Consider the following 15811-nt stretch of genomic DNA (forward strand, 5'->3'; position numbering starts at 1 on the left):
TACATGTCAGAAGTGAGACAGTGATAAAGAGGAGTCACAACACAGAGACCAATTACCACTGCTTCTAGAAAGACACTTAACATGGTCTTTTGATGAGTAGGGAAGGAAAAGGAAAGGAAAAGAGGAAGGCTCAGTACCTTCAAGGTTATTGTTCTGTACCTCGACTCTACAGATGTAACATCTTAATTTGAGCCAGTTTGCAACAGCAGGAAAATAATCCTGCAACAACAGAAAATGTTAATTATTAATGGACATTTTTTTGTATTAGTTGATACATTTTTTGTTGGGGCAAACCAAGTCTGGCATTTTAAAGTGGAAATTACAAACTTTAGAAGCCTTTTTAAACCTTGAATATACTACAAGTTTGCATTTCCTGCAGTGCAGGAAAATTCTCAGCAACAAAATAATGAAGATCCTACATCTATAGTCTAGTCATTGTGCCTTGATTTGGTTGGCACCCTGAGCTGTGCTGCAGCTGAGTGGTCAATGGGAACACGGCATTAGAACATGGACTTACCCAGTTGTAATGTTCTAAAACCCGCGTTTACTGATCCATCCCACTTTCCTACCGTCCAACTTGCTCATTACCAGCAACTCTGACACCACTTACCACATGTCCTCCCACTAACTGTGCAACCACGATGCCATACTCCCCCAGTCCAGCCCCTACCCTCACCAACACCACCATATCAACATACATCTGCAAGACAAATGATCCACCCTCTCCGTGTTCCTCAGACAAATACTCTCCCTCTCTCACTGTCTCTCAACCTTTTGATTTATCTGTCTGTCTCCACCCATCATAGAGTCTGAAATTACAGGTGGGTCGCAGAGGTAGCTGAAATTTGGAGTGGATAGGAAGACTCAATTTAACGGAAGGAAGGAGGACTTCTGTCTGCCACTACCTACCATAATCCTCTTAATGTCAGTGAGAGTAGTTAACAGGATGTACTTCCAAACTACTCATCATCACAATTTCTACAGAATAATCTTTTCAAACGTACCTGTAGTATATGAAGGTATAAGATTATATTGTAACTTTTCTTTTAGTATCGTACAAGTGGCTTGGGTTATTTGGAACATTTTGTCATGCTAGAACTTTTAAAGGCCCAGTGCAGTCAAAAATGTGATTTTTCTGTGTTTTATGTATATTTCCACACTATGAGGTTGGATTAATACTGTATAATAATACTAATGCCCTTTTAGTGTAAAAGCTGTTTGAAAAGACCGCCTGAAATGTCAGCCTATTTTGGTGGGATGGAGTTTTGGCCTGCCTGGTGACATCATCAGGCGGTAAATTCAACAATAGACCAAACCTCTTCCATTAACAGCTAGTTTTCAGTTTTCTTCTCCCAACTCAGACCTTGTCCCAGATAGTCCTAGCAAAATTCTTGCTTGAGAAATTGCTCTTTGCTAAGAAGCTATTTTTGTTTATATTTTACGATTTTGATTTGAAAACAGTCACAGTAAGGTACATAATTGTTACCCAGAAATGATTTGATATTGAGATACCTTTAAGATATCCCATTTTTTTGAAGTTGTTGTCCTTTAGTTGTTGATCTTTAGAAGTGATTATACGAATGTATATTATCCATCACAGTACATTTTAGTTGCTTGGTTCACTCGTAGGATGTTTTCTCAATGACTGTCCGACTTCCCCTGTGCAACATACCAACATGTACTCACTGCTCGATCTGGAGGGCTGTAATGATACATTATACAGAGGTCTGACAAATGATTGACTTCCAGAAAACTGTGGGATTTTCCCAGCACATGAAGATTTGTTCAGAAGTCAAGCCCCAAATCTGCCGTCAGTGGAAATGATTGATTTCAGTGTGAAAAATTGAAAATTGGTTGTAAGTAATAACATCCTCTGCCTGCATTAGTTAAAAACAGATGCAGGAAATGCCCTTTGGACCATTATCTGGAAAACCTTGTGATTTTTCTAGTGTGCCTTATAATTCAAAGCACATGGTTTACCAAATTAAGACATTGGTAATAAATCACAGTAGTCCTGAAAAGCTCTCGAACTCCTATTGAAGTTTGACTAGAGTTAGCTATCTATTCAGGGACTTTCTGTTAGCAATAAACCGTGTGTGTGTGTGTGTGTGTGTGTGTGTGTGTGCGTGTGCGTGTGAGGGTAAAAGAGGGGTATGGGCTGCACATGTCTTATTTAGGCATCAAAGGACTCAACTGATGATTTTTCATTATAATCCATGCCTTTTGGTGATTTGGCTCCCTCCATCTGAATAAACAAAGCCCAAGTGGATAACTGGGGTCTATGATAATTCAGGTGATCACAGCACATGATTCAGGAAGTAAATCAATACATCTCTTTCATTTATTTTGCTAAAATCCCATTTAGCAGCTCTTCGATGTTGTTTCTGAGTAGCGTTCTGATTTTCAAGGGATTTAAAATGGGTATTTAGAGATGTTTTACGAATCATCTGGAACTCTTTGAAAATGAAAGAAAGTACCTATCTAAAAAAATATTCTCATCCTTTTTATCTGGAGATGCAAGCATGTACAAAATGTGAGTATGTTGCAAACTCTGCTGGAATTTTTTTCTTCTTCTGTATTCTCTGATCGTTATTCCTCACTGCAGACGCTGCCCACTATTATCATATAGCAAGCCTTGTGTGAGCCACTGTCTGACCTCTTCCCAGACCTACCTGGGTCCAAAATGCTCTCGTGCCAGAAGCCCGTTTGGCAGCCTCAGTGTCTGTAAGATATCTGTGGCAACAACATTCCTCTGGGGCTGGCCTGGATCAAATGGCAGTGATTTCCCAAACAGGCGGAGATGGGAAGCCTGACCCTTTCTCTGATCTGCTACACGCTTTAATCGCTGCGGGTCATGTCTTGATAAATGGGGATGTTGGAACTGAGAGTTGTGTTTCTGACTCCTAGACTGCACAGACACACAGGGATCCAGCTGTATATCAGAGCAGCCAAGTTACAATCATTCACTCAGGATGGAGGGTCTCATGTGAATATAGAAAACATCTCACCTCAGACCCCAAACAACATAAATCTCCTCCATTCAGTCGTGTAGTGCTGTGATGAAACGTTGCTTTGCCATGAACATCTGATGTCCTTAGTTTTTGTTTTAAAGGAAAGAGCAACTGAACAGAACTTGTTAAATAACAAGATTGCACATCAGCTATCTAGCTATCTCTAGCATAACTACTCTTAGTTTTTTTAAATGTAATTTTCATAACATATTTTGTTCCAGTGAAAAACAGTTTGTGCTGCTATATAGTTACATTATTCTGCAGTGTGATTACATTATGAAACTTTGTTCAAGGACGTCATTATTCTTGATTGAGTGCTTTGATGCGGTTTCAGGGGAATTAGAAATTTGCTTATCAAACCCATTTCAGACATCATTAAAATAACATATTTTTTGTAAAAACCTAAGGTGCATAATACACAAAACCGCGATCCCCACACCAACAGTGCCATGCTCCAACCAGCTGAGCTAATGGTTGTTTAGATACAGTTCAGAATGGTTTTTGCACAGGAGGTTGACTAGTACGCCTACTACACATTCAGAATCAAACCATGAAGGGAACTTTGTCCTAAGGGCATTCTGTCAATTCCCAGCTGCCAATTGCTAATCTAAATGTATTAGACGCCTCACGTTAGAATTATATGACAAACAGTATAAGTCAAAAGTAGCATAGCATAGGTTCTCTTTCAGTTATTAATTTCGAGATCTCAGAGGTGAGGGTTCGTTAGGACGGCCTACTCTCTTGGAAGTACCTTTCAAGAGCGTCTGTTGGAGACAGACAGGTAGAGTGGCGAATGAGGTGAGACCCTCACTTCTATAAAATGAGCCACTCTCCCTCCCTCTGGTTATTCTCGCTTCTCTTCCTCATATCGACTGAATACCTGTTTGGCTGCTTATCTGCTCACAAGTAAACCGTGAAGGATATCGCTGCTGAGCGTAGGTCTTCAGACCCTGTTGAGAGGTTGAGTACTAACGGGAAGGTTTTTGTTTTCAAGTAGAAATTCCTTTTCTACTTTTCAGTCTTCATTGGTAGTTGGCGTCATTGCTAGCTATTGGAACTGGGTTAGCCCACGCTGCAAGGCTTAGGTTAACTTGGCTAGTATCTAGTGTTAATGGCGTACCAAGCTAGCTAGTTTGGAGCCTTGCAGCTAACAGCTAGCAATATTGAGCAACGAATAATGCTATAGCCGCGAGGCTAGTGGGGCATTAGCTAGCTAGCATCTACCTCGTGGTGAAGGTGTGCGGTGGCTAGCTCAGTGCTGGCTGAAAGAAACCGCGTGACCGAGCTTTCAGCCGTGAAAGCTGAGAGAATCGTTCTAGTTAACACAACCTTGACCTTTTTTCCACATGTTGTTGTATTACAGCCTGAATTTCAAATTGATTGAATTTAGTTTTTTTGTCGCCGGCCATATGACATAATACCCCATAATATCAAAATGGAATTATGTTTTTAGACATTTTTACAATAAAAAATGAAAAGCTGTAATGTCTTGAGTCAATAAGTATCCAAACCCGTTTGTTATGCGTCCTAAATAAGTTCAGCAGTAAAAATGTGCTTAACAAGTTGCATAATACGTTGCATGGACTCACTCTGTGTGCAGAGTAGTGTTTAACATGATTTTTTCATGACTACGTCATCTCTGTTTTCCAATGCCTCGCAAAGGAGAGCGAGCACCTATTGGTAGATGGGAAAAAATAAAATATCAAGCAGACACTGAATATCCCTTTGAGCATGGGGAAGTTATTAATTACACTTTGGATTGTGTATCAACACACCCAGTCACTACAAAATACAGGGTTCTTCCCAATTCAGTTGTCGGAGAAGAAGGAAACTGCTCAGGGATTTCACCATGAGGCCATTGGTGACTAAAACAGTTACGGAGTTTAATGGCTGTGATAGGAGAGAACTGAGGATAGATCAACAACATTGTATTTACTCCACAATACTAACCTATTTGACAGAGTGAAAAGAAGGAAGCCTGTACAGAATAGACGTACAGTTGTAATCGCTGCCAAAGGTGATTCTAACAAGTATTCAGGGGTGTGAATACTTATGTAAATTAGAATTTCTGTAGTTATTTTTCAATAAATTTGCAAAAATGTCTAAAAACATGTTTTCATTTTGTCGCTCTGGGATATTGTGTGAAGATTGGTGAGAGGGGAAAAAAAATGTTTTATCAATTTAGAATTCAGGCTGTAACCCAACAGAACCTGCAAAAAGTCAAGGAGTATGAATACTTTCTGAAGGCACTGTAGGTTAAACTAGACGAGAGAACAGAGCTAGCAGTGCTATCGTGTTGCTGGTAGGGTATGCTAGTGAGGTTGGCTTGCTTAGAGGCAAGGCTCATAACTAGCTAGCTTGGTAAGCCATTTATTTCCTCCGTCGCATCATCCCTCTAAGGCCTTTCTGTTAACCTGCTAGCCCCATGCCGCTAGCTGCCTGAAGCCACGCACTGGACTTGTATGATCATGCCTTTCCCTAACTTCACCATGCCGGGTGGATTGCTGTTCTGGTTTGTAACTATTGTTTTAATTTCACTGTAGAGTCTCTAGCACTGCTCAACACGCCTCGGCTAACAATTTAGTTCCACCTCCCACACTTGCAGTGACATCACCTGGTTTAAATGCTATTTCTAGAGACAATATCTCTTTCCGGACCTCTGACAGTCTCTATGGGGGTGCCACAGGGTTCAATTCTCGGGCCGACTCTCTTCTCTGTATACATCAATGATGTCGCTCTTGCTGCTGGTGATTCTCTGATCCACCTCTACGCAGACGACACCATTCTGTATACTTCTGGCCCTTCTTTGGACACTGTGTTAACTAACCTCCAGACGAGCTTCAATGCCATACAACTCTCCTTCCGTGGCCTCCAACTGCTCTTAAACGCAAATAAAAATAAAGGCATGCTATTCAACCGAACATTGCCAGCACCTGCCCGCCCATCCAGCATCACATCTCTGGACAGCTCTGACTTAGAATACGTGGATAACTACAAATACCTAGGTGTCTGGCTAGACTGTAAACTCTCCTTCCAGACTCACATTAAGCATCTCCAATTAAAAATGTAATATAGAATCGGCTTCCTATTTCGCAACAAAGCTTCCTTCACTCATGCTGCCAAACATACCCTCGTAAAACTGACTATCCTACCGATCCTTGACTTCGACGATGTCATCTATAAAATAGCCTCCAACACTCTACTCAGCAAACTGGATGTAGTCTATCACAGTGCCATCCGTTTTGCCACCAAAGCCCCATACACTACTCACCACTGCGACCTATATGCTCTCGTTGGCTGGCCCTCGCTTCATACTCATCGCCAAACCCACTGGCTACAGGTTATCTACAAGTCTCTGCTAGGTAAAGCCCCGCCCTATCTCAGCTCGCTGGTCACCATAGCAGCACCCGCGCTCCAGCAGGTATATCTCACTGGTCACCCCCAAAGCCAATTCCTCCTTTGGTCGCCTTTTCTTCTAGTTCTCTGCTGCCGCTGACTGGAACAAACTGCAAAAATCACTGAAGCTGGAGATTCCCATCTCCCTCACTAGCTTTAAGAACCAGCTGTCAGAGCAGCTGTTCATAGCCCATCTGTATACAGCCCATCTATCTACCTCATCCCCATACTGTATTTATTTATTTTGCTCCTTTTGCACCACAGTATCTCTACTTGCACATCCATCTTTTGCACATCTACCATTCCAGTGTTTAATTGCCATATTGTAATTACTTCGCCACCATGGCCTATTTATTGCCTTAACTCCCTTGTTTGACCTAATTTGCACTCACTGTATATATACTTTGTATTGTTTTTTCTACTCTATTATTGACTGTATGTTTTGTTCATTATATGTGTAACTCTGTGTTGTTGTATGTGTCGAACTGCTATGCTTTATCTTGGCCAGGTCGCAGTTGCAAATGAGAACTTGTTCTCAACTAGCTTACCTGGTTAAATAAAGGTGAAATAAAATTTTAAAAATTTTAAAAAATTTGGACAACTTTTACGTTTACTTCACTGCATTCCTAAAGAAATAAAGTACTTTTTACTCCATACATTTTCCTTGACACCCAAAAGTACTCGTTACATTTTGAATGCTTAGCAGGAAAGGAAAATAGTCCATTTTGCACACTTATCAATTGAACATTTGGGCGGCAGGTACCCTAGTGGTTAGAGGGTTGGACTTGTAACCGAAAGGTTGCACGTTCAAATCCCTAAGCTGACAAGGTACAAATCTGCTGTTGTCACGCCCTGGCCTTAGGTATTCTTTGTTTTCTTTATTATTTTGGTTAGGTCAGGGTGTGACATGGGGGATTTATGTGTTTTCCTGGTCTAGGGGTTTTTGTATGTTTATGGGGCTGTTACCTTTCTAGGTAGTTTGTAAGTATATGGTTGCCTAGATTGGTTCTCAATTAGAGGCAGCTGTCTATCGTTGTCTCTGATTGGGAACCATATTTAGGCAGCCATATTCTGTGGGTACTTTGTGGGTGGTTGTCTTCTGTCTTCGTGTCATTGCACCAGAAAGGACTGTTTCGGTTTTCACATTTGTTGTTTTGTATTTTGTAGTGTTCTCGTGTATGATCTTTATTAAACATGTTGAACTCTAACCACGCTGCATTTTGGTCCTCCTCTCCTTCAATGGAAGAAAACCGTTACAGTCGTTCTGCCCCTGAACAGGCAGTTAACCCACTGTTCCTAGGCTGTCATTGAAAATAAGAATTTGTTCTTAACTGACTTGCCGAGTTAAAGAAAAAAACATCCCTGGTCATCTCTACTGCCTCTGATCTGGCGGACTCACTACCCACAAAAAATGTCAAATAATAATAATCGTGCAGTTTGGTTTGGTTAATATAAGGAATTTGAAATTATTTATACTTTTACTTTTGATACTTAAGTATATTTTCGCAATTACATTTACTTTTGAAACCTACAGTATATTTAAAGCCAAATACTTTTAGACTTTTACTCAAGTAGTATTTTACTGGGTGACTCACTTTTACTTGATACATTTTCTATTAAGGTATATTTCCTTTTACTCAAGTATGACAATTGGGTACTTTTTCCACCACGGATACTGAGGGCCGTTTTTTTTCCTTTGCTTGGCAAAGACGACTTGGTTCTGTTATGAAGAACACTCTCCATTGAGCTAGAGAACAGTCAGTAGTAATTCCTTACTTTACTCTCTGGATGAAAAGGGTACTCCCGAGTCCACAAAAATTCTGCTTTCCTCGTCCTTTTTTATTTCACTGTGATTGGTTCATGCAACCGGGCCACTGCTTGCTCTGGCTCCCCATCTTAGAGGAGTGAGTAGCTGGTTAACAACTCTTGACCACCCATGGAGCAGGGCCAAGATATACCAGTTATGTAGCTGTCCTACTGCCAAGTATAAGGAATACTGCGCTGCAGGTACTGCAGCTATATTACCTGACATCTTCCTTCATGACGCTGGCTGCTCTGTTCTGAGAGAGTTCCGCTTCCCGCATCTATCCAGACTAGAGTTACAAAGGTTCAGAAACTTTCCTGGAAATTTCCGGAAATTTTCCATGGGAGGTTAAGCCCTGGAATTTGAGGAATTTTGCTTAAAAACCTTTTTTGTGGGATACACATAAGGCAATTCTAGGTCTTGTGGCATATTTTGGTTAAACTATCCCCAATTCAATGGATTTGAAACCCTCTGCAAGCACAGTGCATTCTTCCATCACATGTGCAGTGCACTTTTCCATCACATGTACAGCTGATTCTCAAGATCTTGCACTATTGAGCCCACACAACTACACTTTCTGAGCCAAGGACTACATGCTTTCTGGTAAGTTTTGATTACAGTACTGGGTGGGGTGACATACATGATTTTTTGTTTACTGATACATAGCAGCCTACAGCAAAGTGTGTTTAAATAATTTTAACTTGTTAACAATTTCTGCTAGTTAGTTTTTGCTACCATATGGGTTTTAGCTTGCTGGAGCCTGCTAACTGAGTGTTAATTCACCTGTTTCCATACATGTTTCATTTGAAAGCATTTATCTTACAAAGGAGTTGTTTAATCTAACTGCTTAACTATTTATCTGTACAAATTGAATTTGTATTTATTTTTTCATTTTGTTCTAGTCTTTACAGGAAAATGCCACAGGCGCTATCTGATGTGTGGAGACATTTCACGGCAGCTAATGTAGAAGGAAAAGCTGTGTACATTTGCAAATACTGTGCCAAATTATATGTGAAGAATGCAACAAAGATGCAGAATCGTCCGGGTTAGGGAGGGTTTGGCCGCCAGGGATATCCTTGTCTTGGCTGGCTTCCGGGTTGGATTGGCATTGTGTCAAGAAGCAGTGCAGCTTGGTTGGGTTGTGTTTCGGAGGACGCATGTGTCACGACTTCCATTGAAGTCGGCTCCTCTCCTTGTTCGGGCGGTGTTCGGCGATCGACGTCACTGGCTTTCTAGCCATCGCCGCTCCATTTTTCATATGTCTATTTGTTTTGTCTGGTTTCAGTATCTAATCAGTATCTAATCACACTGCATGTATTTAGTCCTCTGTTCCCCTCCATGTCTTTGTGTGTAATTGTTTATTGTTATGTGGTATGTTCACGTGCTAGACTTTTGTTCATGTTCAGTGTTTTGGGCACTTTGATGTCATTTTGTGCTTATTTATTGACCGGAATAAAAGTGTGCCTGTTAACTCTACTCTGCTCTCCTGCACCTGACTTCGCCTCCCGTACACACCCGTAATAGAATGGCTCTCGACCTTCGCCTCTCCCGATTCCGTACGGGAGTTGCAGCGATGAGACAAGACTGTAACTACTACCAATTGGATACCACAAAATTGGGGAGAAAAAAAGGGGTGGAAAAAATGTATAATAATAAAATTAAAACAAAAAATATATATAAGAAATAGACGTGGCGCGTGCACGCACACGCAGGTGGGCGCGGGATGTTCCCCAATCCTGGAAGGGGGCCCCGAGTGAAAAGGTTTGGGAACCCCTGCCCTAATGAACTCAGATACTTTAGTCTTCGGGGCATGGCCAATGAGAGAGCACGAAAAAAGGAAAGAGACAGGCCCGCAACTCTTGGAAAAGAGTGCCAGCCCATTTTGTACACTCTCTGTTTTACAGTTGGTGCGTTTTTGTCATGGAGAAGTTGTAACAAGGCAGATTGTTCCTCACAACACTCCGTTTTCCATGGTCCTATGCGCTTTGCAGGACTTTGTTTTCCCATTGTTGCACCTTGGAGCCTATGGCTTTTTACGTATTGCCTTCCCTATAAGGGCGCTCTAGTCGTCGTCCAGTACGTGCAGTTCGCATTAACTTGGATTGTAGGAGTTATCGGGCAAGGGTGTCATGCTCTTCGCTCATTGGGCAACGCTGTTCCCTTTTCTATGATATCCTGCCGGATCATGGGGACCATAATATTTATTTACAAAGCGAGGGTGAAAGCCTTCGAAGGGGCCTGGAAAGGCTCGCTAGTAAAGAGAGCATCCTCTGGTTTTTGGGGCATTTCTCATTCAACTGAGATTGTATGCATCTTATATTGGGCTTCCCCTTACTTTGTTATGAGTTTTTCCCCCATTGGGTTGTCTCTGCACCTTTTCGGCACCACTGGGAGATGCTGATGTTGTGACTACCCTGGCATCGGCGAGCATGTTTTGTGATACGGGAATTGGCCATATACCCACGTGACATATCAAAACTAATAATTGAAAGAGAACTTAAGGTTACTTGCTTAACCCCAGTTCTCTGATATTATCAGTGAGATATCTCACCACATTCCCCTGCTCGCATGAGCGTGAGGAAGAGAAACATGCTTGAGAAGAACCAGAGGGCGGGAAAGTGGCTCCTTTAATGGAAGTGAGGGTCTCCCCTCATCCTCCACTCTACCTGTCTGTCTCCAACAGATGCTTTTGATAGGTACATCCAAGAGAGTAGGCGGTCCTAGCGAACCTCCATGTGAGATATCTCGCTCATAATATCAGAGAACCGGGGTTACGCAAGGAACCTTCCGTTTTGTTTTTAATGAAGAAGGTTGATTCTCTCCACCCTGTTTATATATCTATAAACAACAGCATTGGAGAGAAGTTGTGCCCTGACTCTTTGGGACAAGAGATCTTTCTGACTGCTCCCTGATAAACCAAATATCTACATTAGAAGTGCAGACATAGAAATGACAGCATCTCCATGGGCATTTTCAAGGTTGTGTGAATTTAGTAAATCTACGCTGGTTTGAATAACATCAGGAAAGCAGAAGGAGTGGAGGAAAAAACTCTTGAGCTTTGATGTATAGGATTGAGATGTGATGAGGTCTGTTCAAAGTGAGTACAAAGTAGTGTTAAGCTGCAAAAAGTAAATGCAGCTTTAGTCAAGGTTGGGAAGCTGAAGTAACAGGAGATGATGAAGGAATGTCCTGTCTCACCCAAAACGAAGGGTAGAAGATGAAACGCTGTCTGGCATTAAAAATAGATGCTTCGTTGTAAAGGTGTCTGAGTTTTAAAACACTTTTTTTTTTTTTTTCAACTCTGAAATCTTGAAACTTGGTCATAGAGTTATAGAAAATATTTAAATTGTCTCATTCTTGATTGATCAGGTGATTGTGTAAGCTGGGTCATTATCTGTTGCAAAAGCCTACCATGTTATATCACCATTATGAATAATAAATAGTAACAATCATGCGGCTTTGAACATGAAAAGAAAACAACATGAAATTGGCAAGGCTACAGTCTTCTGCTTCAAGAAGTGGATCTGAATTTGAGTCATTGATCTGCTCATGCCATATTGGCATAGTTAGCTCTGAGAGCTTGGTTTTCCTCGAGTCCCATAGAGGAGAATAAACCCCATTGGCATGACTGTGGGAATATTTGCTTTTCACCTCGTCTTTTAAAGCTTTTATGGTTTTTATGCCTTTATCATTTGTTGTGAGGTTTGTTACCTCATTGTGTTTTGTTCCAGTGCAATCTGAATGCATCTCAGTGTGTAGTGGTTATCCATTGGGGCTGTTACCACACTGTGTATCAGTGCTGGAGTGTTGTTACTGTGCTGTTTCTCAGTGATTTGTCTCTGTTGCAGGTCCAGTGCTCAAGCTGCAGCAGCGAACCCCTCGCCGGCGGGGCCAGCAGCCCAAACTGCTGAACAGCCCTGAAGACAGTCTCTATTACAACCAGCTAAATGTGAGTTCAAAGTGGCGATAAAGTCCTTTGTCTGACTTTGGTTCCAGATGATAATACAATTAAATCTACCTGTGCCAGACCCTCGAGCCCCACCCCCACGCGTCTCTGCCTCTTGTCTTGAACATGTGCTTATGTTCTTTATCTGTTGCTTTCATGTCAGGATGTCTGCCTTCACGGTGAATAATTGATGTGGTTTATCAAAGCTGAGCAAGATGCATGCTTCATCAGGCTCACTTGAGCCCTTTGATCCCAAAAAATTATGCTTCTGATATTATCAGCATCTGCTCGCATTCAACACAAAATCACTTTGAATTAAAAATGAATGACTCTCTGCTCATCTTTTTGACTGTGCTCTTGGCCCTTTCCACAGAGAACTCTGGATTACCAGGGGAGCAAGAGGAAGCCGAGAAAACTTGGGTAAATAACTGCTTTCCTACTTACAGCAACTCTAAACAGAGCAGGCCCTTTGTGGAATAGAAGAATCCAGAAATGGATTTTGTTTTCCTATCATGTAAATGGAGTGCTGAAAATAACAGAGCTTTTTACAAGCTCCTTTGTGTCAGTAGAGAGGGCTACATATTAAGGCTTTGTCAGCATGCTAATTTTAATTGTTGATGACTTGTATTTGTAAATGAAAGCCTGGTTTATAGTCTACCAGGTTAACTCCTCACTGCCTTATCTTTATTAGATATCATTGCTCTTATTTAAGTGAAATGTTCTGCTTTTTCTGGTCAGAGGCATTTTAGAAGAGCAGTCTATTTTCCCTCATACCCTCCCTGTCTTGAACATCACAGCCAAATCAAAGTACTGGATGGAGAGGATGAGTACTACAAATTATTGTCAACGGTGGAATCAATCCCTGAGGAAGACTATTTGACCGGGCCCCCTCCCACCCTGTCAAGAGGGCCACTCGTCAGTCAGAGCTGAGTCTTACAACCCCTGTCAACCGGTACGAGTCAAAGAGCACTAGCCAGACACATACTGAAATAACATTTCCTCCATATGCACCATGTATAACAAGGGCCAGTGATGTACAAGAGACCAGAGTAAATGTCTACTTGTTTGAAATAATTACTAATGATGCTCCCCTTGTATGTGTGTATTTGGATGAACACAAACGCCACAGTTAAGATTGTTGAATATAGTTCTGCTACCATGTTTTCATTAGCAGTTCCTTGTACATTGCCACCTCCCCCACACACCTCTCAATTTAGGCAGATAGGCTCCAGTAATGTAGGGATTAGTTATGGTGTCGTTCAATCGTCTTCAGGCTTGTTTTTCTATCTGGTTCACACAAGAGACTCATCTTAGGAAAAGTATTTGTCTTTCAAAACCCTGACAAATGGTACATGAAAATGACACTGCTGTTTTGTGGCAGAGAAATATATATATTGAATCATGTTTTTTTTTCTATAAAGTTTCATTGTCACTGAACATTTCACAATAGACCAAGACTCCATTAACAGCAAGCTCGGGCCAAATTAGAGCTCAGATGGAAATCTGGCATGGAACCAGACTCTGAGAACAAGACAGGTGCCCATCATCCTCAGTCAGTGCAGTGTTCATTAAGTTGTAAACATGTAATGGTCACTGAATCAATTCTCTGTTCACTGTGGTATAATAAAGTTACAGTTCAAGTCTCCTCGCTGAAAAGCGGCATTGAGAGCATAGAGATATCACGTGAAAAGTCAATGTTATACTTTGACAATTTTGCAGTGAATTTTTCAATGATGGTTGCAATATGTGATTATCATTATACCAAGGAGTGAGTGGTATATGATGTGTACTAGAACCTCTAAAACATTTCCTGTCTAAAAGCAAACAGAGAGCTAGTCGTAACTCTGAATTTCACCCAAAGTATAGAAATTTCCTTTTAAGATGTGTCGGAAATGCAGGGCTGGCAAGTTGATCTGTAGTGCTTTTTTCCCCCCTGATTTGCATATCATTTACTGCATCTCCTTTTGTTGACACCCCAGGGCCCAAGCTGAGATTCTGATCTTAATAGGAAGAGTAGGGTGGTATGACTGAAGATCCCTTGTACTCAGCGGGGAAAACATTAGAGCTCTGTCTAGATAGCAGGACCATCCACAGACAGTACAGGGTTTACTCTGGTTTCAGAAGCTTTAGGTGGCCATCGGTGAGGAAGACTACATACCGTAAGGGTCAGAACTAAGTCGAGTTGCATTCAGGTTTTGTGGGATTATCAAACGTTTAACAGTTAGCTGTGTCTTTCTTTCACATTGTGAGACATACTATACTTATATACACTAATAATGTTATTCATGCCTGCTTAAATAATGAATTGAAAGATTATTGGCTATTAATAAGTCAGAATCCAGTCTTGATGAGTGGCAGCTATAGAAAACAGTTTACTCTTGTCGGACCAAATTTCAAGTACCAATAAGATCTGCTTAGTTCCTCTAATGTCAAAGAAAGAAACATACTTTTTGATTCAATTTGTAAATCTCTTCTACCAGAGAAGTTACAAATGAGATGCCCTTTTAGATTGAAACTTTGGCTGAATGAAGTATGTCAAAGTAAGGGAATGTACGACAGTGTACTAAGTCTGAGACTCAATCTCTGATATAATTTGACCACAAATACTGACATTCAAATTAATAGTTGATATGATTTATTACATTTTTATTTTATTATTTAAGAAATATTGGTACATTGTATTACAGTATTTTTGTCACGCCCTGGTCTGTTTCATCTGTTCCTGTGATTGTCTCCACCCCCTCCAGGTGTCACTTATTTTCCCCAGTGTATTTATCCCTGTGTTTCCTGTCTCTCTGTGCCAGTTCGTCTTGTATGTTTAGTCAAGTCAACCAGCGTGTACTTCCCGTACTCCTTTTGCTATTCTCCTTTTTCTAGTCCTCCCGGTTTTCACCCTAGCCTGTTTCTGGAGTCTGTACCTGCCTGCTAGACAATTCTGCCTGCCTTGACCACGAGCCTGTCTGCCACTCTGTACCTCCTGGACTCTGATCTGGTTTTGACCTTTTTGCCTGTCAACGACCAATCTCTTGCCTACCCCTTTGGATTATTAAACATTGTAAGACTCCAACCATCTGCCTCCTGTGTCTGCATTTGAGTCTCGCCTTGTGCCTTGATAGTACGAACTGGCCATGACAGACCCAGCAGACTTGGACCAGCTCCGCCACGTTGTCTCCCTGCAGGGAGCCACCATTAGGAGACATGAGGAGTTGGTGCAGGGCCTTTTGGAAGGGCTCAGGTCCTTGACGGAACGCCACAACCATGGGTTAAAGGCTATTATGGAGCAATTCAGGGAGTTAGCTCAGAGGCTGCCTGCCGCCTCTGGAAAAACTTAAATCACCCAGTAATTTTTACCCTATCTGTGGTGAGTTTGTACAGCCTATCCCGGGTCCCAGAGAACCCCGCTTACCTCCTCCGGAGCGATATTCAGGGAATCCTGGTACCTGCCAGGGTTTTCTTTCTCAGTGCTCGCTTATTTTTGAGCTACAGCCATCTTCGTTTCCTTCAGACAGATTGAATATAGCGTATATTATTATGCTAATATCGGGAAGGGCGCTCTCCTGGTCTACGGCAGTTTGGGAGCAAGAATCTGCCATTTGTGGGCATCTGGAGGAATTCATGGCAGAAGTGAGAAAGGTATTTGAGTCTCTGGTTTCT

General features: G+C 41.6%; 1 protein-coding gene across 1 annotated transcript in view; it reads left to right on the forward strand.

Annotated features, from left to right (window-relative positions):
• myo3b (myosin IIIB) overlaps nucleotides 1–15811 on the forward strand; it is a 115869-nt gene that overhangs the window by 86207 nt on the left and 13851 nt on the right. The window contains exons 34-36 of the mRNA XM_090229754.1: nucleotides 12060–12160; nucleotides 12531–12577; nucleotides 12955–13109. Of these exons, the coding sequence (XP_090085880.1) occupies nucleotides 12060–12160; nucleotides 12531–12577; nucleotides 12955–13087 (281 nt within the window). The 3' untranslated portion in view covers nucleotides 13088–13109. The remainder of the gene's footprint in view (nucleotides 1–12059; nucleotides 12161–12530; nucleotides 12578–12954; nucleotides 13110–15811) is intronic.

Source organism: Oncorhynchus mykiss, chromosome 3 (assembly GCF_057628025.1).
Source record: "Oncorhynchus mykiss isolate SJ-2025 chromosome 3, ASM5762802v1, whole genome shotgun sequence".
Classification (NCBI taxonomy): Eukaryota; Metazoa; Chordata; class Actinopteri; order Salmoniformes; family Salmonidae; genus Oncorhynchus; species Oncorhynchus mykiss.